Source organism: Hemicordylus capensis, chromosome 2, assembly GCF_027244095.1.
Source record: "Hemicordylus capensis ecotype Gifberg chromosome 2, rHemCap1.1.pri, whole genome shotgun sequence".
Taxonomy (NCBI): domain Eukaryota; kingdom Metazoa; phylum Chordata; class Lepidosauria; order Squamata; family Cordylidae; genus Hemicordylus; species Hemicordylus capensis.
In genome coordinates, this window is record NC_069658.1 from 143,358,276 (window position 1) to 143,385,000 (window position 26,725).

General features: G+C 40.6%; 1 protein-coding gene across 1 annotated transcript in view; it reads left to right on the forward strand.

Moving 5' to 3' along the window:
- The window catches only part of DGKQ (diacylglycerol kinase theta), a 105,052-nt gene that overhangs the window by 43,540 nt on the left and 34,787 nt on the right, over positions 1–26,725 (forward strand). Inside the window, exons 6-13 of the mRNA XM_053290593.1 lie at positions 2,311–2,464; positions 8,134–8,202; positions 14,387–14,487; positions 15,797–16,020; positions 17,281–17,371; positions 22,038–22,092; positions 22,375–22,436; positions 23,863–24,013. Coding sequence (XP_053146568.1) covers positions 2,311–2,464; positions 8,134–8,202; positions 14,387–14,487; positions 15,797–16,020; positions 17,281–17,371; positions 22,038–22,092; positions 22,375–22,436; positions 23,863–24,013 — 907 coding nt within the window. The remainder of the gene's footprint in view (positions 1–2,310; positions 2,465–8,133; positions 8,203–14,386; positions 14,488–15,796; positions 16,021–17,280; positions 17,372–22,037; positions 22,093–22,374; positions 22,437–23,862; positions 24,014–26,725) is intronic.

Sequence of the window (26,725 nt, forward strand, 5' to 3'; positions counted from 1 at the left end):
AGAGCTGAATACATAATAATTATAATATTTATAATTATTTATATAGCACTATCTATGTACATGGTGCTATACACAGAATGAGAAGAAAATCTATATATCAACTCAAAGGGAAACAACAGAAGAAGAATGAAATGGAGTCAGGGGTTAGCAGGGGAAGATGTGAATGCTTCCGTGGCATGTACTTAAGCTTAGTTACTTACAGTAAGTAGGGAATGGGGATGAAGGCATTGTGCCAAAAGCTTCATGGAAATGGTGTGTGTGAAGGGATTTGAAGGAAGAAAGAGGGGGGCAATTCCAGACATTAGAAGCAGCAAAGGAGAAAGGGCAAAAACATTTTGAGAGAGCAGGAGACTTCGATTGAGGATAGTGTAGTTGGAGGAATGAAGGTCACAGACAGGAGAAAGGAGATCTGAGAAGTAGGAAGGACAAGGCCATGAAGAGCTTTAAAGTTGTAAATACAAAGAGCTAGAGTTGGATCCATGAGAAGACAGTGAAAGTATTTAAGGAGAGGAGTGACATGGCTGGAACAGTGAGAGAGAGGAGTAATTTTAGCAGCAGAGTGCTGCATGGAGGTGAGGAGTGGAGTCAGTGGAAGACCAGTGAGGAGGAGGCTGCAGTAGTAGATGGCCGGGGCATGAACTAGAATTTTTGTTAAGGAAGCCGTGGGGAATGGTTGTATTCTTACAATATTGTAATGAGAAGCCGTGGCATTATTTGGTGACAAACGCATTATGGGAAGTAAAGAAGAGAGAGTAGTCATAGATAAAGATAAGGCCTTGGGCCTGTTCCACACGCTGGATGGTGCAGTTGTTAGTGAATAAAGAGAGAGGCTGGGAGGAAGGTTGAGCTTGTCTCCAGCTCAATGTATCCAAGACCAATGAAGGGCCCAACCTGACATTCTAGGCAGTTGGAGATGCAGGATTGAACATGGGGAGAATGTTCTGGGGTAGAGAGGTAGAACTCAGTATTGGCACTGTATTGATGGCACTGAAAATCATGGGATTTGATGAGGTCATCCAGGGACAGCAGGTAGAGAGAGAACAGCAAGGGGCCAAGAACAGAGCCCTAGGGGATCTTGACAGATAGAAAGAAAGAGGAAGAAGAGCTTCCTACTATGGAAACTTTGAAAAAACAATTAGACAGGTAGGAAGAATCACAAAGACCTAAGCCACAGAGGGAGTTGAGCGGGAGGAGTAAACAACTATATCAAAGCCAGCAGAAAAGCCAGGAAGGATTAAGACAGATCTTTCAGTGAGGAAATCATTGGTAATTTTTGTGAGGGGAGTTCAGCGGAGTGCAGGAAGCGGAAGCCAGACTGGAGGGGATACAGAGCAGGGTTGAAGGAGGAGGAGGAAGTCCAGGCAGTGGGAGTAAGCAGCATGTTCCAGGAGTTTGGAGGCCAAGGGTAGAGACTAGACAGTAGCTGGAGAAGGAGGACGGGTTATGGGGTAGTCTTTTGAGAACAGGGGAGACGGTGTGCCTGATTGCTGTAGAGGAGGAGCTAGAAGAAAGATTCAGGTTGATGGAGAAGAAGGTTCATGGCAGGTGAGATGGTAACCCATATGCATCATGGTACGTGAGCTGTGAAAGCTATTTTAGGTCAGGGAGGAGTTCCAATCCTGACTCCTGGACTTAAGCTGCCAACTGAGTGAAGAGGAAGATGCTAGTGAGCTAACTGGGCTCGCCTTCTGAGGCCCTTTGCTACACAGTTGTCAGGGAAAGAGGTAAGGTTTCCAGGGTAACAGCAGCACTTTTAAAAGTCAGGCACATATAGTCATAAGGCTTTGATATGAAAATAGATGATCAGATGCCCTGAACTTTGTATAAGATACTTGAATTTGTGTAAAACTGGCAAGTTGAAACAGATCGCTATGGCTTATTTCAGATAGATGGGGGATGGCCATTAGCTAATGGGTGACTCGATTGCATGCCCATCGACAGATTGTTGTTGACCTGTGCTCTTCCTAAATTTTAACCCTACTACCTCCCAGTGTTTATATTTGTGAGGTTTGGGCCATATGTGAAAAGATAAGTGGACTTGGTCAACAATTGATGCTACTTCTCAAGTTCTGCATCCTTCCATTGGAAGAAAGAATTTTTAAAAAGCTTTCCTCTTGTCTGTCTTTATCATCTGTGCCACATATTATACTTTCCCAAGTTACAGAAAATTGATCCTGGATGTGGGATCACTAAAATGCAGTAATTTGTTGGGTGATCAGTTGCTCTTAAGAATCAAAATTTACAGCTCTGAAATATGTGAATGGAAATTAGACCCAACTTTACAAGAACTTGATGCTGTGTTTTCTATAGGCTCATGCTGCTTGCTGTGTGATTGTACCTCCAGAATGTACATTTGGAAGACTAAGAAACATGATTCTTCCTCCAAACTGTGTGCGCTTATTTTCCCGTAACTTCAGTAAAATGCACTGTTTTCGGATATCGGAAAGCTTACAAACAGAAACAGGTAAAGTGATGAATGTGCAAACTCTTTGTTTCATTAGAAGTCCTAGGTTTTTTTTGTTTTTTGTTTAAACTAATGTTGAAAGCTGATGTACTGCTTATTGTTGAAGAGATATTCATAGAATGAGAAACTTTTGAGATCAGGAGTAGGCAAGACACAGGTGGCCCATGTTGTTTGTGGGAGTTCTGTTTTCCCCTATAGGTGTGAATATGGAAACCGTGAATGATGAAACCTTGAGTCAGTGGGAATTGGGGGATTAGGTTCCTTACAACAACAAAATAGGGGGCGGTAATAAGAGAAGAAAAAGATAGTACCTTCTTCTCCAGCAATGCCCCCCCAAACCCCGAAAACAGTCAAATATTTGCCAGTTTTTAAAGACAAAATGGCTCTCTGCTGGAAAATGGTGGCAGAAAATGACATCGGAAGACACTCAAAACCATGGATAGGTGTGTTTTGCCTATTTTTCTACCCGCAGATAATGAAACTGGGTCCCTAAGACTCAATCACGGATATGTGAAACTGCGGATACTGAGCCTGTAGATAACTAGGGCCCCCTGTATAGCTCATAGGCCTCATTCAACCCACAACTGTCTTTTCTTAGCCTGTGCAGTTCTGGTTATTTACCTGCAGGCAGTTGTTCTGGGGAAAAGAGAGAGTTGTATTTCTAAGGGCTACAAGTCTTTGTGGGGCAGATATAAGCTAGGAGTCTGTCTTTGGTTTACAGGTCCTAGACTCAGTCGCTAAGAATTTAGCAATAATAGCTTTAAATTTTTGTTAATAACAGAGGAAAATATAAAATAGAAAAGTATAAAATGAAGGCTTGATTAGTTTTTGTAATTGTTTTACTGTTATTAAAAACATTATTAAAGATAAAGCATAACATGATGATAATGAATACATGCCGGGTTCAAAATGTAAAAAAATATTATTCACATTTTGAGAATGTGTTTGCTATGGGGAATATGTTGGGAATGGTAAGCTTAAAGCCAGGTGCTTTTTCTTACAAAATAAAATATTCAGGTGCTTTTTCTTACAAAATAAAATATTCATACAAAGTAGATGGCTTTTGATGAATGGCTGAAATTGTATAGTTTTGGTTGCTTTTTGCACATAATGGGGTTGCTTGCTTGCTTTCATATGCAAGAAAGTAGAGCAATGGACCAAAAGGGAAAAGTAAAATTTAGGATAAAGTTGTTTTCTCCCCCATCCCCATCTTCCCATCTCTTGCTTTCACTTCTCATTTTGCTACATACCATTCAGTAACATGCAGGTAAATGCTATAATCCTGTCTGGAAAAGGGAAATAATTACACACATTTAAGTAGAACATTATGCTGTTGCTTTGTAATCTGAGAAAATTCAATAGCCCTCAATTGCTGGCCAAAATGTATAAACATTTCCCCCCATGTTTTTCATTTCCTTTAGCTATACTGAAAAGACTTTAATTTCTAGAGTAGCATTTTACTGCCACCTAGAGCACATGATATATAATTTTGCTGATATATACATGCTAATTTTCTTATAACGATAGGTTTGTCAACTTTTGTTGGCCACAAAGACAGGTCTGTTAATAGATAGTTTATCCATTATAGCTAATTGAAACCTCTGATGTCCAGAGGTTATATTGATTACCAGGTGCTGGGGACAAATAGGAGGTGGTCATCGCCTTATGTTCTGCTTGTGAGCTTCTAGGTACATCTGGTTGACCACTCTTGGATGCAAAATGATAGAGTTATTATATTCTCGAGTCCTTCCATTGCCTTAAACTGCACTACAATTGAGTTCTGTACCACCTAGTGCAAATGTAGAGCTTATTTTTAATTTCAGAACATTGCTGGTTGAAGAGTGTTTTGCTTCAGAGCATTTGGAGAAGGTGGGCCACAAGGTTTTAATTCAGTGATAGCCTGAAGCTTTTGCACCACCAGCCATGATTTATTGATGCAAGAATAACATGTGCAGAGTATTTGTCAACATGACTAATGGATTTCAGCAATCTTCATCAGTACCTCGTCTTAGGCATGTGCATATGTAATGCTGGATCTTGCTAAATGAATATTTTAATATTGGTTTCAGAGAAACCTGGTTAACATTAACTATGGTTAAGATCAGTGTTGCCATATCTTTTGAGTGCAGTTAAAAGAGAAGGGATGGGATAGAATTCCTATGACTGGCTTCACATCTCCTTAATTGCAGTCTCTTGCACATTTGTTTTTTTAAATAAAATTTATCTAGTAAAAGCGCCTAGAGATGTTTATACTAGGCAGTATATAAATTCAATAAATAAATAAATAAATAATAAATAATAAGTCCCAAACTACAGTTCATACACATTTTCCAAACAAGCAATCAAATGTGGCTTGTGTCAAAGTTGTCCATTTGTTTAGTTAATCTTAAACAATCTAATTTGCAAATATATAGAATTATCATTTGAACCTGTGGAGACATTTCCTTCTCTTTCTGAATAATGTTAAAGCTGACAAAAAATAAATTGCAGAATTTGTTCCTCAAATAAACAGAAGCCTGTCACTTAGGTTAATTATTTAGTTTATAGCAGACTATTGTATTAGATATCTAGAAAAGAAGAGGGGGACTGTGCTCAGACAACAAAGAAGGGGGAAACCCTGTTTGCAAAACTGATTTAATATACATCTTTAACACTGCATACTCAAGTCTATGGAAGGCTCTATCCTTTGGAAATGTCCATCTGTGAGGAATAGTGCTTGGAGAATTTAATGAGCTGGAATTGCGGAGTTCCTTGCTTGATGCTGATTGCTACAGGATTAGGCCTAAAGCTACTCTGTAGCAATTATCCTCTGATGAGAATTTCTGGTAACTACTGAAAACTACTATATCGGGCAGCAGCGATATAGGAAGATGCTGAACGGCATCAGCTCATACTGCAAGGGAGGAGGCAATGGTAAAACCTTTTGTATTCTACCAAAGAAAACCACAGGGCTCTGTGGGTGCCAGGAGTCAAAATCGACTTGATGGCACACTTTACCTTATCTTTACTGAAAAGTAGCTCCTGAATCAAGTCAATGCATGTACAGTCTGCCTCTGGTGACACTGTTTCCGTGCTTCCTGAAAGGAAATTATGGGCCTCTTCGCATCCTGCTGTAGAAGTTGGCTTCTTTCAGCATACTGTGTCAAAGTTTTGCGTGTTTGCTGTCTTGCTTATCACATCACATTGTCCATTCTTGGAGACAGCCTAATGGCCAAGCAACAAATAATATACAGTATGCCTATAATATGCCTGTATTATAAAGAGAGCATGCTAGGGAAGAGCAGATAACAAAGAGGTTTACTTCACATGTTGTCAAGTCGCTTAACTTGGCTAGCAGTATATCAGGGCTGTTTCACACATTGCACAGCAGCAAACCCTGGCCTCCCACCAAGGAGCAGCAGCCAATCCAGTCTCAGATGATGTTGGTGTCTTCAAATGCCTGTGTTGTCACATTCAACTTTTAGGTGTATGCTTAAAACTTTAGGCATACACCTTAAGAGTGCAATGAGTGAAGAGATCCTTGAGAGAGAGCAATCGTGGAATCTGTCTCACTGAACAAGTAGAGCAGGGGTGTCCAACCTGAGGCTCTGCAGCTGTTGTTGAGCGATGACAACTATCATTATGGGAGGAGTTGTCTAACAACAGCTGGAGATCCTCAGTTGGCCACCCCTAAAGTGCAGGAATAAGAAGGAACTGCTATCCAACTCCTTTCCATTTCAGAACTATTTGACAAATATCCTTTTAGCAAGAAAAATAACTCCAAACAACATGCTGAATGTTTATTCATTACTATGACAAAGCTGACCGAGGAAGGTTTATGACAGAGCATGGTCTTTGTTGCTCAGCTTACAGAAATTTGACAACGCAGCTTCTCTGTCATTCAGGATGGCCATCTGGCTTGTTTTCACCCTCCCACAAATAAATCATTGTTCTTAGTGTAAAACCTTCCTAATTAGAATGTGAGGAAGAAATGCCCAAGTGTTTGGGCATTCAACTCTTATCATTGAAACAGTTTCTTGTAACTTAGTGTGAATTGTGCTTTGCATAGCAGAATCATTTTACTAACCTATAATTCTGGCTCTCCAAAAGCTTTAGCATTTAATGCTTCTAAACGTTACTGTCCTAAGCATCAAAGGAAGACTTGATTCCATTGTAATTCTAGCTTTTATCTTCCTTGGCCTTCAGTTTGACGAGTCATGTGTTCGAAGTAGGCATGTGCCTGGGACGATTTTTACATTCCGTTCCAAGCTCTGAAAGGAACGCAAATGCCCGGAATATTCCATCAGAACAAGCTCAGAATGCTTGAAACATTCCAACTCGGAATGGGGTCATTCCGTTTCAAGCTTAGAACAGGCCCTTCATTGGAAGGGTGTTCTTTTCCGAGCTTGGAACACTTGAAACTGCCTTTTTTGAGCTGGAACTTTCCAAGCTCGGAACATTCTGCACGCCCCTAGTTTCAAGCAAAGTTCTGTTTTTCCTTTAATTAGTTTGCTATGAAGGGAAATTTTTCTTCATGGACTGTCTTAACTTCCGTGAGAGTTACAGTGATGAATATCTGTACAACGACTTTCATCACAGGTCCTCAAAGCAGTTTACATAAATATGAACAAAATGGCTCCCTGTCCCCAGAGGGCTCACAATCTAAAAAAGAAACATAAGATAGACACCAGCAACAACCACTGGAGGGATGCTGTACTGGGGTTGGATAGGGTTACCTGTTGAACAGTAGAGGGGGAAAAGTGGAAGTGTGACTCATATCTTTTGATGTTTTCTTTATATTTCATGTGTGTAGGTTATGAATGATGGCACCTTGGCATCATTGAGAAGTTGTTAAAAAGAAAACAAAGCAAAACCAAAGTGGCGTGTTTGATATCTATAAACTAGTTTTTGTTTTGTTTTTTTAAAAACCCATTCAGTTGTTTAATAGTGCCATGTTCGGGGCTTATTGCTAAGTTCTCAATCAATTCATCTCCCCCATGCTGTCCATTTGTTTCTTTCTTGTGTGTCCTTGATTGCACAGCCTCTAAATAAAGACTCAAACCCCCACCCACCTCACCAAAAGGAGAGCATTTTTTATCAGTAGTACTTGTTTTGTTGTACTACTTCTAAGTGGTTTTTAAAAAAAAAATCAAGGGGCTTTGGATTTTTCAAGGTTTTTACAAACAAGAGGAATGCAACAGGATGAAAAATCCAGGAAAATAAAAAAACAACCATCCAATTGAAAGCTGAATGGCTAATTATTGAACCATATTTTGAATCAGTTGCCACTTTCTCTCTTTCGGGGTTTGGTTCCGGTTCAAGGCAACCAACAATTCAATTCTAGTTCACTGAAAAACTCTGCTTGAAGTGGGATTTGGGCTTAGTTCACCTCTGGTAACTCTTCAACCAGTAACTCAGTTTCCACTTGTAGGATTCCATACCTTCATGTTTTGTTATACCAAACATTACATTACCAGATAAGACCTTCATAAAAGTAATCTGGGAAAGGTGAAAATTGCAAATCGTTATAGATCAAGTGCCCCTTTCACTATAGGCTTCTAGAAGAGGGATATCTGACACTGCTTACTAACCTTAAATTAATTTTTGGGTTTGTTTTCCGTGCAACCTCTTTTAAAAATATACTCTTGTGGTGTATACATTTAAAGGAGCTTCTACTTTCCTTTCTGCAGATGACGATGACGATGTTGATAGTTCAACACAAGTATCTTTGAAAGAAACCCAAGTTTCAACAGACTCAAGTAAGTGCGACTTATTATTAAGCAGGTAGCAGCTGTTTAGAGCAGGGTTTATACCAGAGGAGGTCAACCTTTCCAGATGTTGCTGTATTACAACTCCTATCATTCTCCGCTGCAATACACTAACAGAGCAGGGTAGCAGGGGCAGTCTCCTGAGGTCCCTGACAGTTGATGCCATAGTCCAGCTAATGGTAATATTTCCGGGTATAATATTTTACCATTGTGTGAGTTTTAATTGTAACCTGTTTTGGGAGCCAATCTTGACCAAAAAGCAGGATGTAAATAAATGTTGCACAAAACAGTATGCAGTTGGTTTTCACAGGCAGTGATACATTTGCAAATCCAGTTAGGTCCTCTCTTACTCACACAGCTGAGAACAATCTTCAGTCTGGTAAACTGAAGTGAGGGATGTGGAGTGTGTGCAGTGGAGATGTTCCAAAGTATTGGCTTGTCACTGTTTGATACTGTATCTTGCTTGTTTTCGTAGTTTATTTCTATCCTGCTTTTGAGTCTGGGCTGGGTCCCCAAGGCAGTTTTCATAAATAACATAGCATTATGGAGTGGCCAGCCTGAGACTCTCCAGCTGCTTTTGGACAACAGCAGTGGGGATGATGGCAGCTGGGGATGATGGGAGTTGTAGTGCAACAGCAGCTGGAGAATCTCCTGTTGACCACCCCTGCAATACAATAACATTTCTGCTGTTTCTCCCCTGTCTGACCTGTGCCATTGCTGTGGGACAGTATATCCTCCCTTCCCCCTTGCACTGCAGGTCCTTTCGCGGTCCAGAGGCAGAGAGGGAGGAGCCAGGTGCAGCAACCTAGATGCGCAATTTCTGCTTTTCTTGCCTGGCAGGGTACATCTCCTTCTTTCCTCCCTAGGCTGCAGCTCTTCTACTGAGCTGCAATAAAAGGGAGGAGGAGCCAGGCACAGCAACAAGGCTTCAGGTTAACTGAGTGATGGCTTTTGGATGTTCATCACAGGCAGCAGTATTCACTGAATATAGTGATTTAAAGAGATTATTTGGATTCAAATATTATGGGGACCATAATATAAAATCTTTGCTCAAGTATGGCACTGTAATAAGCCTAATTGCATATTTGTGTCGAGACTGAAGTCAGCTGGCATCTGTTATCAAGTAGAACACTTGTACCTCATTACTAGCTCTGGGATAAGTATTGTTGTCTCTTGTACTGGATGGGATCTAAGAGCCTTGTAGGTTCACACAACAGGCTTATGCACTAGCCCAGTGGAAATTTTAGCCTACTTTCCAGTAGGCTTATGAGCTGACCTGGCATTCTGTGTCTCTCCCCCCCGCCCCAGTAACTTTGTAACGCCTGGACCAATGTGAACCAAATTAGGTACAGTTGTAGGGGCACATAGGGACACCTCAACCACATAGTTTGTGATGATGTCATCCACTCCGATCCAAGATGGCAGATGCATAAATTTTTGAGGTGCAAGTGGGCTAACTTGTGAACCGCCTAACTGATTTGAACCAAATTTGGTACCACTATATGTCCCGTAGGGACACATAGGGATGCCCAAATGGTGTGGTGTGTGTGATGATGTCATCCACTTCAATTCAAGATGGCAGGCCACATGAACGTTTGAGGGGCGGGTGGGCTAACTTGTGGACAATCTAACTGATTTGAACCAAATTTGGTACATTTGTAGTGAGTGACACACAGGGTCACCTCAATGGTGTAGTTTGTGATGTCATTCACCCCGATCCAAGATGGCGGATGACTGAACATTTGAGGTGCAAGAGATGTAGCTTGTGGACCCAAATTTGAACCAAATTTAGTCCATTTGTAGAGACAGTGAAAGGAAAGTAGGCTGATTAGTTCTTACTGGAACAACTTGTTCTAACTTCAAGTTGTCCAATTGCCTTTTCTTATTATAGTAAAGAAGCACAATATTCCCTCCTGGTTATTGTTACCTTGGTTGTGCTGTTCTACTCAGTGTTGTTGTTGTTTAAATGCTGTTTGAGGGAACACTGCTTTTACTTCAGGAGCAGTATAGCTCTTCCCCACCCCACTTAGAGACTCTTAAATAGTTATGGGTACAACTTAACAGTGCAGTAGTATATCTCGGATGTGGAAGAATTTATGCCTTGAGAGCTGATGTGGTCATGAAATTATAGACCTGCTATCTCAGCAGCAGGCACTTTCTCCCAAACAGCCTCTACTTTTTTGGTTCGTGCTTATTAGCATTGAACTGTACTTGGTAAAGCTCCTGATTGGGGCAGGGAGTAGCAAGGGCAAAATGGAGCTATGGAAATAGAGGAACAGTGATAATGATAACTCTTGAGGTGTGTATATGTGTATGTGTGAATGTGTTACTGTTGGTGGTGGTTCTGTCTTGGCAGAAGGTACATTATGGTGGGTGGTCAATCTTTAAATCATTGTATTCAGTGAACATTGTTGCCTGATATGAAGAAATGTATCCTGTGATTATAAACCTCGGTTCAGTTTAACAAAACAACTTTTTAGCTTAATATTTAGCAATTTAATGTTTTTAAAATTGTTTTTGTATTGTATTTTGTATTCTCCCCCCCCTGCATTTTGTCTGTTATGATTTAATGTGTGTGTTTATCTCATGTTTTAATGTTGGTTTGTAAGCTGCCCAGAGAACAATTTGTTATGGGGAGGCTAACAAATAAAGTGGTTGTGTTGTTGTTGTTGTTGTTTTAGTATTATTATTATTTCTTGTTTGCGCAGTCAAACAGGTGTATTGACTGGTTTGTTTTATCCAGACAGTGAGTCCTTCCGAAGGACCTGGGATGCCAGAATTTTGTTATTGATATTGTTATAGGTATCGCTGCAAAATGTAGGCTATGCCCAGTACAGTTGTTTTTTGTAGTTGGCTGATGGTGATTTCTGTGGCCCCTATGGTGTTGAGGTGCTCTTCAAGAAGTTTTGGAATTGCAGCTAGGGCGCCAGTTACTACTGGGATTATTTTGGTCTTCTTCTGCCACAGCCTTTCAATTTCGATTTGTAGATCTTTGTATTTTGTTGTTTTTTCTGTTTCTTTTTCTTCTATTCTGCTGTCACCTGGTATTGCTATGTTGATTATTTTGACTTCTTTTTCTTTCTTCTGGACTACAGTTATATCTGGTGTATTGTGTGGCAGATATTGGTCTGTTTGTAGTTGAAAGTCCCATAATATTTTTACATCTTCATTTTCTTCAACCTTTTCCAGTTTTGTGGTCCCAGCAATTTTTGGCTGCAGGTAGCTTGTATTTTTTTGCAGATGTTCCAGTGCTACCCTGCTACCTTGTCATGCCTTTGTTTGTAGTCAGTCTGTTCGACCTTTTTATAACAGCTGATTAGGTGGTCCACTGTTCCATCTGCTTCTTTACAAAGGCGGCACTTGCTGTTTGTTGTTGATTTTTTTAACTTTTGCTTTTATTGCATTTGTTCTTAGTGCTTGTTCTTGTGCAGCCATTATTAAACCCTCTGTTTCTTTCTTCAAGTTGTCTGTCTTGAGCCAGTGCCAGGTCTTGGTGATGTTTGATTTTCCGGTTATATCATGAAAATATTGACCATGCAGTGGCTTTTTTTCTATTTTTCTGCTTGGTTCTTGACTTGTTCATTCTTGTAGGCCTGCTTTGTTTCATTGGTGTTGAATAGTTTCTCATTATTGACCATTTTAAGTGCATCATCTTCACTGTCCTTGATATATTCTTCAAGGCCTCTTTTCTCTTCCTCTGCTGTTTGATGGACTTGCAGCATTCCTCTTCCATCTGAGCTGTGAGGGAGGTATAGCCTATCTACATCACTGTGTGGGTGCAGAGCATGATTGATGGCCATTATTTTCCTGGTCTTACGATCCAGCGTGTCTAGCTCTGCCTGGGTCCAGTCTATTATTCCTGCAATGTATCTGATAATAGGTATAGCCCAGGTGTTTATGGCTTGTATGGTGTTCCCACTATTGAGTTTGGACTTTAGAATTTTAATAACTCTCCTGATGTATTCACTTCCAATTTTTCTTTTAACTTCAGTGTGTTTGATGTTATCAGCCTGAAGAATGCCCAAGTATTTGTAATGTTCTTTCTCTTCCAGGTTCTTGATGTTGTTTCCATTGAGCAGTTCTGTTCCTTCTGTTTTTGTTATTTTTCCTCTGTTCATTATTAATATAGCACACTTCTCTAGTCCAAACTCCATTGCTATATCGTTACTGAATATGCGGACTGTGTTTAGCAGTGATTCGATTTCCATACAACTTCAAATCGTCCATGTAGAGCAGATGGTTTATTTTACTTGATATTTTACATGTTTGGTATCCAACGCCGCCGTTGTTGTTGTTGTTGTTTTATTAGCTTATATTTGTATGTTTAGGACTTGGTGATTCTGTGTGAATATCTATTATTGCCATCATCATCTTGAGTGCTGCAGTTTTTGAGTATGCAAAGCATTTTACTTGAATTATCTAGTTGTTGTTTTTTAAAAAATATTAATATCTTATTAAAGTCTAAATGAGATTACAATACCCCATAAATATACCCCAAGCCCTTCATACAGTTGAAAGAAAGGAAAGCCAATGGGGTTGGGGGCTGAACAAAACAAAATACCACTACCAAGAAAACCTGGACCAATAATAAGTCTCAGGTAGCACCTCTAGCACCTGACCCCTTGCTGCCTCCAGCACCTGAGCACTTGGGAGGCAGGCAGAGCTCTTGCTGTCATTCCTGCTGTGCTGCTGCCGTGCAGCAGCAGTAAAAGTAAAAACTGGTTTAACTTTCCCTCCCCCCCCCCGTGTCAGGATGATTTGCGGGGGTGGGTGGGTCAGGGTCCCCCCCCCCCCCCCGATCATGATTCCCCTAACCCCGTTTCCCATTCATCACAATGTCAACTCTCATGGTTGGCGAGGGACGACTGTACCTACAAACATGGAATTATGTGTTAGAGACTAATTCTGTGTTGTATTCTTATTTCTATTGCCTGCCACACTCTGTAAACTCCTTGTTCTGTTCCCTGAGCTTCAAAGTTCGACTCAGGTAGAAAACTACCTAAGGAGCAGGATCTTCTTGGTTTTTCCCATTTTATAGATGGTTTAAAATATTGCAGTATTTTTTTTATTTTTATTTTTTGCTGCCTAAACATTGCTCCTAAATCAACCTAGGATTGTCCCCTGCATTCAGTGCGGAACCTCGGGTGCTGGCAACAGGATGGTGAGAATGTTTAAAATCCTGTCCTGTAGTTGGCTGGATCCATTCCTAAAAAGAAGTGATAACCAGAGATTAAGGCCCAAGCTGCATGTTACAGGAAGATGTGTGGGCACCCCTGAGCAGTGCCTCCCACCTCTATAATTTGCTGCTGGAAAAACACGTCATGTCTTCGTGCGTTTAATTCACCCCCTCTCTGCTTCATTGACTGTTGCTTGCAGGGGCAGGGAAATGCTAGTGCAATGAAGTCATGTCACACTTTATCATCATTTTTTGGAACAAATGGGTCCTCTAGATCCACTACATGTACCTGCTAATTATATGGCAGCTTCAGCCCACCCTGCTCCTGTTGAATATGGTTCTACTCAGTCACATAATATCATGAAGGAGAGAGACACTCTGTTCCATAGCACAAAAAGTTCATGTGCATCTGCACAGACACATTTTTGGATTTCTTTTTAATTAGTGGTATGGCCTTTAAGTAGTCTGGCATTTATTTTGAAGATTGCAAACTAGAGGTTGTCAGCCAGCCAGTACTGTACTGGTCAAACCAATAAAGTTATGTTCTGTGAAGAAAACATAATGAAATCTTAAAACTTGTCGGCTTCAAATTTGACCTTGGCACTGTCCCCAGCTGAAGCCAAGAGGCCAGTAGTTTTGAAAACAAAAGTTTGCAACCCTATTTTTTTACTCCGCTATGGAACTGGTCATAGTAAAGAACAATTAAAATTGACAGGTAAAGGAGAAAGGTTTAAATAGAGGTGCTGAATCCCTTCAGTAGAAACAAAGCAAAGTTTGGTTGAAATCTAAGACACTTTGCTACATTTTACTTCTAAAGTTTCTCAGCATCTATATAAGTAAGGGAAATGGAATTAGGCATCGAGTGCAGATACAACTCTCAGGCCAGTGACCGTAATAAAGATGATGATACAAAAAACTGCTTTAAACTTATCTTAGTAATTGAATGTCCACACTACCTTATTTCTTACTTTAAATGCTAAAATATTATTGTGCTTTTAGGCAAACAAATATTAAAAATATACGATGGGAATGATGCAGTAAAACGCAATCAGTATCGGCTTATAACAGTTCCAAGGATTGCAAAACACGAAGAAGTTGTGGTAAGAATGTCAGTGATTCATGTTGATTTGCAGGTATTTTAAATATTCACAATTGTGCCATATATGTGGTAGATAGTTTTATTATAGTTTTATTATTAGTATTGTTATTCCAAACATTAAGCAATCCTCAAATCAATAAATACTAGGTATTTGTAATTCAAAGAGTGTCTGATGTAGTAGCCATTATAAGAACATAAGAACTGTTATGGTGGATCTTGCCAGATCTTCCAGCAGAACTTTGTCCTTGCACTTTGATTGTCAGAAGATAATGGAACTGCTCTTTGCTGCGGCTGTATTGCTTTGTCTTTTAGCTTTCAACATTTATTTAAAACTTCCTGGTTGACATGTGGAACATAGGAACATAGGAAACTGCCATATACGGAGTCAGACCATTGGTCTATCTAGCTCAGTATTGTCTTCACAGACTGGCAGCGGCTTCCCCAAGATTGCAGGCAGGAATTTCTCTCAGCCCTATCTTGGAGAAGCCAGGGAGGGAACTTGGAACCTTCTGCTCTTCCCAGAGTGGCTTCATCCCCTGAGGGGAATATCTTGCAGTGCTCACACATCAAGTCTCCCATTCATATGCAACCAGGGCAGACCCTGCTTAGCTATGGGGACAAGTCATGCTTGCTACCACAAGACCAGCTCTCCTCTCCTTGAACAGCATAGCACATGCGGATGGAGTTGTGTTAGCGCAAAGGTGTTGCACTAGCTAGTTGTGCTGCACCTGGAGCTTGTGTTCCAGACTAGTGTTGCTGTGCTGTATCTATTGTGCTATATATTATTTGTGGTAATGGGAACTTTTGCACAAGAGTGCTATAGTGCAATAGGACTCCTGTGCAAATCCTTTTTTTAGCGCAACTACGACATCCTCTGGTGCTAGTTTAATAGTGCTTGTACTCCATGCAGTACACTGATCAACATGTCAGCCACTATCTCTGACTAACTTCTGCACTATAGCAGTCTTTAATGTTGTGAACTTTGCTTTGCACTAACTTGGGTCAGCAACTAGTATTTCTGGGCCTGCTTGCGGAGAACCCCCAGTTGTTAATGTAGAAGAAGTGGAGATGAGCTAAGTTGGTATGTGTTGACTACCTTTTGATGGGCTGCTTTAAGAGACAGAGGTTGAGCCACTGACCTTCTGCTCCTCACTCTTGTCTAAATACTGCTCTGGAAAAAGTTAATTGCTGATTGAGGTTTGAGCGGTTAGATTGTCTGTCAAGTATATGAGGGCCAGTCTCCTTTCTGTTGAAGAATATTTATGTGGCCTTTAAAATCAAGCTTACTTTATGTTTCTTTGCTTCTGTAGGAGGCTGCACTGAGGGCATATTACATCAATGATGATCATCAAGACTATGAACTTCAGACATTCACTCAGCAGGCCTTGTTTTGTGATGACATAATTAACAGGAATGATGCCTCGGAAGAAACCCCTTCTGGTTCAGTTTTTCGAGAAGCTGTTCCTGAAGCTTGGATCATCAGAGCCAAATCTAAGGACAATGAAGTTATAAAAATTTATCCTGGCTGGCTGAAGTGAGTGGATCCCCACTCCCCAGTCCAAATACGCGATAGTATGTTATAAATAACAAGAGCAACATGTGTAGCCTTGGACTATATTTTTGTTAAGGAAATGTCCCTCTAAACTCAAAGGTTTCCAATCTTTGCTGTGGGGAGCCTCTCTGAGGTAAAAGAGTACTTTGATCACTTCCCAATTGTAACATACTCAAAAGAAAGTTTTCATCAGTCACGCACTAGAAAGAATTTTAGAGGCAGACAGGTGAAAAGAAAAGGGAAGGATAGTTGCGTGGATCTTTACAGTCCCCTTCTGTGGTGCTAAATAAGTTTAATTATAATTAGGCCAAGCTGAAAGATGAACACCACTACATTTTTTAAAATAATGCTTCTTCTTAGTTCTAAAACTTTTATTCATTTTAAAAATGTATATCTTCCCATATAGTCTCAAATTTATATTCTGTCTGATAGTCTTAATTATTAGACCTGTACACTGTGAGAAATGTTGGATCCAACTAGACCTGACATGGCCCCCACAAAACTGTTGTTGCTCAGAATTACCATCTTCCCAGCAGAATATTGGTGGATTTCAGGAACTGCTCTCTGGAAATCGGTGCGGGGGGCATACCCACACGGTGGTGGTGGGGACCCCCATTGCTAGAGGGTCCCCCATGGGATTGCTTTTATTCTCCCTCCCCCCAGTTTTGGGGGTGCAGTCTCTGAAGAGCAGTCCCATAGCTGAGTTAAATGGCCCGGGCAGCCTCTCAAGAGGCAGCTTGCTGGCCATTTAACTTATACCTACAGGAATGTTGGAGTTCTTTTCATGTTCGAGATGCGCATGATGGAGACAAATCCTTGTGTTAACACTTGTTTGTGATCAAGTCAAATGGAATGAGGGAGATGATGTGTGTGTGTCCATCTGTTCCCTTGTTCGTCGCATACCTTCCTCAGTCCCCCTGATACCACTTTTCCTTTGGCTAGGTTCCAGTACTATAAGTGAGTCTAGCTGGGAAGTAAGCATCTAGGGGGCACGACTGTGGGAAGGTGCATGGCAGCTAGGGGAGGGTTCAGTATTCTTCAAGTTCTCTGAGTTTAGATACATGGATGTGCCTCTTCAGTTTCAGTGGCTGGTTTTATGGGGAGCAGAATTGGCTTCATTGAGTAAAGTGAACAATTGTATTTCTGTGGAGTTCAACTATCTGTGTTTCCGTCTAGAAACCAGGAATTCTTTGACGTTTCTCAGACCCTTTCTACCTTCTGTATCTGATATATTTTTCCCAGGGTTGGAATGGCCTGTGTCTCAATACGGATAAATAAAGAGAGCACTACTCAGATGGTAATAAAAGAAGTCCTTCCATTACTTGGATACCAGGTAAATAATATCAACTGGGTAGATATCTTATGTTTTCCCCTGCTTTGGCTTGTATTATACAAACCAGAATACCACAGAATAACTTTCATACACAGTTTAATCAAATGACACCAAACAGTATAAGGGAGTCTCAAACTCCAAGATCTTTTAAATTGTTTATTTACTTCATGATCAGCGGAGACAGAAAGCAAATAGTTTTTTCAATCTAGCTGTTTCCTTCTCGTATTAATGGAAGAAAAGTGAGCCTAGATCAGGCCTGCTCAACTTTGGCCCTCCTGCAGATGTTGGCCTACAATTCCCATAACCCCTGGCTATTGGCTGCTGTGGCTGAGAATTATGGGAGTTGTAGTCCAAAAATAGCTGGCGGGGCCTAAGTTGAGCAGGCCTGGCCTAGATGAATTGTGATCTTGTTAGGGACTTAGCAGGATTGGATTCTGCCCCTGCAGGCCCTGTCTTCCCCCAGCTGGGCAAGCGGATGCATGCTGGGGCTGAGCCCTCCCCTTTCAGGAGAACTGGTAGGGTTGCTATTCAGTTGTCGTCTTTTTTGCTGTGTGAGGTGGTAGGGCTGAGCTCCTATTCTGCACAATTAGAATTCAGCCCTGCTTCTCTATCTGACCGGTGCTGTGATAGATCAGGATAAGGCATGTGAGGGCCCAGGTAAAGTGGCTTTTTTGGGCATATGCAGCTCTAGACAAGAAAGAGACTCAGGAGTGATCCATACTGTTCTCCCCACAAGTGAACAGTGCAAGCCGGGGAGTGTGCATCATGCTGAAGAACCAGGCTAGTGGAAGGGCAATGCATATGTATCCCATGCTCAGAATGTACTGCCCTCCAGAGCCAAGCAAGGATAGCTTACTTGAGAGGATATAGTTCAAGCCCAGGAAAGAGCATTGAGGGTCTGCTAATCTTTTCCTCTTTTGCTGCTTCTCTGATTTGCTTCAAGGCTTTTAATATCAAGTGTTTCCTAAGCTCTGAAGCTACTTCTTCCTATACCTGAGAATGTTACTTTTAAAACAATCTCCTTAAAACCAACTGGGTTGAAAAAATACATTTATGTAAAGTCCTCTCCTATAGATGAGTGTGTAGCTTACTGCCTCCTTCCTCCCATCAGTTGTTTGAATATTTTTTGTAGTATTGCAGCGTGTGACATTCTTTGTGCTTCAGTATCTAATTGAACCCTGAAATTTTGTATTGCTTTATAGGCTGTGCAGTGTTGGGTTTTCAGTGTTTTGAGGTGAGAAGCCTGTGTAGAGTCAGGGAAGCTATAAAAGGGAAGAAAACTTCCTTCAGAAAATGGAAGTGCTGTCCATAGGAAGAGAACAGAAAGGAGTATAAACTCTGGCAAAGGAAATGCAAGGAGACAGTAAGGGATGCAAAAAAAGCATTTGAGGAGCATATAGCTAGAATTGTCAAGGGGAATAACAAGAACTTATTTATATATATCAGAAGCAGAAAACCTACCAGGGAGGCAGTTGGACCCCTAAATTTAAGGGAACGTATTTAAGAGAATGTCTTATTTGCTATGAACCACACTACCCATTCAGATCATCTGGAGAGGTTCGTCTGCAGTTGCCACCGGCTCATCTGGTGACTACTCAGGGACGGGCCTTCTCCATTGCTGCCCCGAGGCTTTGGAACACACTTCCTGCTGAAATAAGAGCCTCCTCATCTCTTACAACTTTTAAAAGAGCAGTCAAGATGCATTTGTTCACCCAGGCTTTTAATTAGATATGTTTGAATTGTGTTTTAATAGTTTTAACTTTTTAATTTTAATTGTTGAAATGTTTTAATCTTTTATTGGCTGTTTTTATTGTTTTGTAAACCACCCAGAGAACTTGCGTTTGGGGCGGTATAGAAATGTATTAATAAACAAACAAACTAGATAGATAGATAGATAAAATTTATAAAATGATGTAGGCGTGGAAGGGATTATTAAGGAAGATAAGCTCAGTTCCAGAGCAGGGATATGGTCAGTATCCTCCACCGCTGAATGAGTTCTTTGCATCTGTCTTCTTGGTGGAGGATACCGACCATATTCCTGCTCCAGAACCGAGCTTCTCAGGCATGGAAGCTGAAGAATTGGGCCAATTTGAGGTGATGAGAGAGGATGTTCTAAACTGTCTTGAAAAACTAAAAACAAATCGCCAGGCATCCACCCAAGAGTTCTGAAGGAACTCAAATGTGAAATTGCTGATCTCCTAGCAAAAACATGTAACTTGTCCCTACAATCAGGCTCTGTACCAGATGACTAGAAAGTAGTCAATGTGACTCCAGTTTTCAAAAAGGGATCCAGGGAGGATCTGGGAAATTGCGGCCGGTTAGCTTAACTTCCATGCCAGGTAAATTGATGGAAAGCATACTTAAGGACAAAATTGTTAAGCATATAGAAGAAAAGGCCTTGCTGAAGAAGAACCAGCATGGCTTATGCAAAGTCAAGTCTTGCCTTATTAACTTTTTGAAATTATTTGAGAGTGTCAACTGGCATGTGGACAAAGGTGATCCGGTTGACATATTAAACTTGGACTTCCAAAACGTTTTTGACAAAGTTCCCCACGAAAGGCTCTTGATTAAACTTAGCAGTCATGGGATAAGGGGACAGATTCATGTGTGGATTGGTAACTGGTTGAAGGAGAGGAAACAGTGGGTAGGAATAAATGGACAATTTTCACAATGGCGAAGAGTAAGAAGTGGGGTTCCCCCAGGATCTGTACTGGGACCAGTGCTCTTTAACTTGTTCATAACTGATCTAGAAGTTGGGGTAATCAGCAAAGTGGCTGAATTTGAACATGACATTAAACTATTCAGGGTAGTCAAATCCACAACAAATTGTGGGGAGCTCCAAAAAGGATCTCTCCAAATGAGATGAGTGGGCGATCAAATGGCAAGTGCGGTTCAATGTCAGGAAATGTAAAATGATGCATGTTGGGACATAAAACCCCAACTTCAAATATACGCTGATGGGCTCTGAGCTGTCGGTGACTGACCAGGTGAGAGATCTTGGTCGTGGTGGACAGCTCGTTGAAACTGTCGTCTTAATGAGCAGCAGCTGTGGGAAAAGGCCAATTCCATGCTAGGGATCATTAGGGAAGGGGATTGAAAATAAAAGCGCTAATATCCTAATGCCCTTATACAAATCTATGGTGCAGCCAGAGTACTGTGTGTAGTTCTGGTCACCGTATTTTAAGGAGGTCATTGAAGAACTGGAAAAGGTGCTGAAAAGGACAATCAAGATGATCAGGGTCCTGGAGCACCTTCCTTATGAGGCAAGGCTACAGAATCTGGGGCTTTTTAGTTTGGAAAAGAGGTGATTATGGGCAGACATGACAGAGGTGCATAAAATTATGCATGGAGTAGAGAGAGTGGACAGAGATAATTTTTTCTCCTTCTCTCACAACACTGGAACCAGGGGTCAAGCCATGAAACTGAAGGCCAAGAATTTTAGGACCAACAAAAGGAAGTACCTTTTCACATAGTGCATAATTAATCTATGGAATTCTCTGCCACAGGAAGTGGCGATGGCCACTAGCTTGGATGGCTTAGACAAATTCACAGAGGTGTATCAATGGCTTTTAGTTTGGCGGCTGTAGGCCACCTCCAGCCTTCGAGGCAAGATGCCTTCAATTACCAGTTGCAGGAGCTTTCCCAGACAGCAGGTTTTCTGCGAGGCTTTACTGTGTGCCTGAAATTGCCCCAAAAATCTGATGCAAAAAGTGGAGTTGTTAACCCCAGATATAGATCGGGCTACACACTAATTCACGATGAAAAACCCAAATTGTGTCTGAAGTGCTCCCTGATAGCTCGCAGGGACTTCAGGGTAAATTTGGCCAATATGTGAACGCACACCCTCCATTCCAGAAGAGATGTGAGCTTAAAGCCATGTGTGAAAAACTTCCAGGGGAGCAACAGCAAGAGAGAGTGCCTGCCCTCACCTCTTGCCTGTGGGCTTCTTAGAGGCATCTGGTGGGCTACTGTGTGAAACAGGATCGTGGACTGGATGGACCTTGGGCCTGATCCAGCAGGGCTGTTCTTATGTTCTTAAGTGCTATTGACTATTAGGTGCAATTTTAAAAGGCAGAATATGCTAAATCTCTATCTTTATTTTCATCCCACATTGTGTTTTATTTCTGAGAATTGGTATGCATAATTAAGTTAGTTTATTGCAAGTTCTTTATGTATTTGGAATTTGCAGATGGATGTGTACTTTTCCTTTTAGGGGATGGGACTGTTGCTTAGTGGTAGAGCATCTGCTTTCATGCAGAATCCCCGGCATCTCCAGGTAGGGCTGGGAAAGACTCCTTTGTTCACTCTAACAGGGATTCCCAGATGTTGTTGACGACAACTCCCAGAATCCCAGCCAAAGGCCATTGCAGCTGATGATGCTGGGAGTTATAGTGAGCAACATCTGGGAATCCCTGTTAGAGGGAACACTGAAAGACTCCTGTCTGAAATCTCGGAGAGCTGCTGCCAATCAGTGTAGACAAAACTGAGCTAGATGAACCAATGGTTTGACTCAGTATTAGACAGCTTCCTATTCCTATGAATATCAAAGATCAAAAACACAGCTAAAGTCTTATTTTTGCTTGTGAATACTTCTTAGTTACTAAGACAGAAAAACCTCAAAGTTAAAAAGGTTGTCACTTATTAGAATGTGCTCATTTCTTGGCAGTCTGAAAGCCTCCAAAACTTTGGACTGGTAGAAGTACTGATGGGCTCCAAGCAAGGTAAGTTATTAATAGTTTTCACTGTTACAAAGTGGCACTACAATCTAATGTTAGCACTTGCTTTCAGAACCTTAAATGTTAAGTTTCAGTTTGAAGAGTCTGGAGGCTTTGGCACTGATTTACTTTTTTTAAAAAATTGTCATCTCTGTGTTACTACTTGGAAGAGAAAATATGACTGAATGAATAAGTATTCAGATTGGAAGTTTTGAGGATGTTAATGAGTTCCATGATTGATTTTTAATTAAGAAGGAACCACATAAGAATGATGTTTGCTTTCTTTAGTTCAACGAATGGTCCTGGATGATCATGAATTGATTCTCGGCAGATTTCAAGACATAAGGAAGGTAAACCTATAAGGAGCATTGCAATATTGCTTTTCCATACTTCTGAATGTTTCCACTGAATGTTTGTCTTATGTTATCATTGGATTTTTATTAAATCAGGGAGTAGAAATTTACATGGAAAGTAATCAGCTGTTGCCAGCAGCTACTAATCATGTGTATCACTTTAAAATGTCTAGGTCCCAGTTTGTATGTTTAGCCTCTTGACAAGGCACATTCCAGTGTAGTGGTCACAATCCCTAGAATAGCTAGCTGCAACCATTCCTCAGGTTGCCCCTTTCAGCCTGGTCTTCACTCCATCCGTCTGGCAAGGAGATATCCTGTTCCTGACCACTCATTTATTCCCTGTTCTTTGTTTCCTTTAGCACACCACACCAAACCAAACCAAAACACCCAACCCCAAACAACAACAATCTCTGTCCCAGCTCAGTTTGTCTAGTGAAAAGCAAGTTTGAGTGTTTTGTTTTGGCTTATCCATTTGGAGAAACTGATTGATGCTGCAGCTTCCTATTGCACGTCCCTCCGCTTTTTCTTTTTAATTGGCGGAGGGTGGGGTGGAGAGATGTTTTGGTGGGTTCTTTTTGTTTTTCTAAATCAAGTAAAAAGCTTGCATTGGCTGAGCAAAGCTTCCAGACGCTTGGGCAGATGGAGATCAGGAGGGCTCCAAAAGTCCATTCTGTTCTGAGAGTTCACCTCGCCCTTTCCTCTCAGCAGAGATGGTCAGGAAGGACTAGACAACATTGCATCTCCTTGAAAGGCAATGTGTGGGTAGGAAGGTGGGAGTCCTTAACAAGGCAACTGCGGTAAATTGTAAGGCTGGCCTTTTCACAGGTTTCAAACCTTCTCTGGGGACTTCTTTCATTAGATTTGGAGATTCAGAAACTGAAGGAAAGTGACTGGCATATATTCCAGTGACCATTGGGTAGGACTCTAATGCCCTGCACACATCGCTATTCTTTCTGTGGGATCTGTAGGGGCTTTTCCTTGTCATGGCTACCTCAAATAACATTCCCCTAACTCCTTCCACTTACACTGCCTTCCTGCCATTATATTTGAAATCTTCTAGAGGGGGAAACACCTTTTTGGAAAGTTATGCATATTTATTTGCATAGTGCATTCTTGGCATGGAATTGGGAGTTCCGTGACGCATAATCTAAAATTATGTTGGAGACTGTGAATCATGATGGCATTTTAACTGTCCTCTTTTGTTTTGCTTTACCAATACTCCTAAATCTTTTATTAACGTGCAACACAAAGTGAGCAAGTCAAAAGAAAAGGAAAGGGGAGCCCTATGTGAGAACTGGATTTAGTGATCTAATATCTGTTTTGAGTAGCTAGTGGTGATGGTTTTCCTGCTTATTGGAATCTGAAATTTCTCTCTAATGGAAGTTTGTCTAGAATGTGGTACATTGTCAGCTCTCTTTTCTAGACTTCGATTCGTCAGATGAATCAAACAAGGTTTTACATTGTAGAAAACAACAGCTCAGTTGTGCGGGTACATTTGATTGTTGGTGGTTTGCCACCTCATCTCTCTACTGAAGAATACACAAGCATCCTCAAAGATGAATTAACCATCAAGAGTAAGTCGTCATAGCTTTAATCAATCTTTGTAGCTTCAATCAATCTTACTATTTTAAATTTTGAAACACTCTCAGATGTGTTTTGTCACATCTTCTCAGGGTAACGTTTTGTTGTAGTTTACCAAAAAAAAAAAAAAGGTACCACATAGGCTTAACATGTTACCAAAACATAGTGTTATATGTAGGAAATGTTTTAGTCCTTGGTACCCTATTTTTCAGTCCTCAGAGGAAGTCCTTAAGGGACTTTCTAAGCAAATTGCCAGTTAATTTAAGGGGTGCTATCCCATTTATCCATTGATGATGTATATTCTCCTCATCAGTGATCTGAACGACTTCTTAGATTTTGAAAAATCTTTCTAATAATCAAGAGCTTGTTATTTTCCTTTTATTTATGTAGTGACCTTGTTTTGATTATTTTTATTGGTAGCTTTGAGCTTATTTGAGTTTTTTTTAGGAATGTGGCAATTTATAAATAAATAAATAAATAGAACTCAATATTGATATGAACTTAAAATAATGATCCCTTAAGATCCAGAAGCCACTGTATAAGACTGGTTTGTATTTAGTTCTCACTGAGCTGTGTGTTTCTGGCAAAGAGTGCAGATGGGGAAGTAGAAATATATGGATCTGTTGGCTCACCATAGGAGAGCATATGGGACTCATCATTATGTGGTGACCTGCCCTGCCATTGCTTTTCAAAAAGTGACCATAGGAAGTCATTCCTTGGAAATCCTAGGACATACTTGCTGCCTTCTTGAATCCCACCCATGTATTGCTGGTTATGGAAACTTATATTAAGATTAATATTTAGTTTAAATGTTGTTTTTGTTTATTACTCTATTATTATTTCTTGTTTGCACAATTAAACAGGTGTTATTGACTGGTTTGTTTTATCCAGACATTGAGTCTTTCCCAAGAACCTGGGATGCCAGAATTTTGTTATCAGTATTGTTGTTGTTACAGGTATCGCTGCAAAATGTAGGCTGTTCCCAGTAAAGTTGTTTTTTGTAGTTGGGTGATGGTGATTTCTGTGGCCCCTATGGTGTTGAGGTGCTTTCAAGATGTTTTGAAATTGCATCTAGGGCGCCAGTTACTACAGGAATTATTTTGGTCTTCTTCTGCCACAGCCTTTCAATTTCGATTTGTAGATCTTTGTATCTTCTTGTTTTTTTCTATTTCTTTTTCTTCTATTCTGCTGTCACCTGGTATTGCTATGTTGATTATTTTGACTTGTTTTTCTTTCTTCTGGACTACAGTTATATCTGGTGTATTGTGTGGCAGATGTTTGTCTGTTTGTAGTTGGAAGTCCCATAATATTTTCACATCTTCATTTTCTACAACTTTTCCAATTTTGTGGTCCCACCAATTAATAATAATAATAATAATAATAATAATAATAATAAACCTCATCTCATAATGAAAGACATTAATGAAAACTCATTAATGAAAACATTAATGAAAACTCATCTCATAATGAAAGACCCAGCAACAAAAGGTGCAGTTCCAAGTAATTATAGACCGATAACCTGGCTGCCAACCATGTTCAAATTATTAACATGAATAATAGCAGATGAAGTGATGCAACACTTATTAACTAACAAACAGCTTCCAGTTGAACAGAAAGGAAATTGCCCGAACACCAGAGGCGCAAAAGACCTGCTGCTGATTGACAAAATGATTTTAGAAAACTGCAAGAGAAGAAAAACAAATCTAAGTGTTGCATGGATTGACTACAAGAAAGCCTTCGACTCATTGCCTCACACATGGATACTAAAATGTTTAGGAACAACTGGTGTCAGCAAAAACATTCAGATATTTACACAAAAAAGCAATGAGCATGTGGAGTACACAGTTAACAATCAATGGCGAGACACTTGGACAGGTTAGCATTAGAAGAGGCATTTTCCAAGGGGACTCACTATCCCCTCTGTTGTTTGTAATCGCCATGACCCCACTTTCACAAATACTAAACAAAACAGGCCTCGGATACCAAACATCTAAAACATCAAGTCAAATCAACCATCTGCTGTACATGGATGATCTGAAGTTGTATGGAAAGTCCCAGTCAGAAATCGAATCACTGCTAAACACTGTCTGTAAATTCAGTAGCGATATAGCAGTGGAGTTTGGACTAGACAAGTGTGCTGCATTAATAATGAACAGAGGAAAAATAAGAAAAAACAGAAGGAATAGAACTGCCCAATGGAAGCAAGATCAAGAACCTGGAAGAGAAAGAACCATATAAATACTTGGGCATTCTCCAGGCTGATAACATTGCACACACTGAAGTTAAAAGAAAAATTGGAAGTGAATACATCAGGAGAGTTAGAAAAATCCTCAAGTCCAAACTCAATGGCGGGAACACCATACAAGCCATAAACACCTGGGCTATACCTGTTATCAGATACACTGCAGGAATAATAGACTGGACCCAGGCAGAGCTAGACACGCTGGATCGTAAGACCAGGAAAATAATGGCCATCAATCATGCTCTGCACCCTCGCAGTAATGTAGCTAGGCTATATCTCCCTCGCAGCTCAGTTGGAAGAGGAATGCTGCAAGTCCATCAGACAGCAGAGGAGGAGAAAAGAGGCCTTGAAGAATACATAAAGGACAGTGAAGAAGATGCACTTAAAATGGTCAATAATGTGAAACTATTCAACACCAATGAAACAAAGCAGGCCTACAAGTAAGAACAAGCCAAGAACCGAG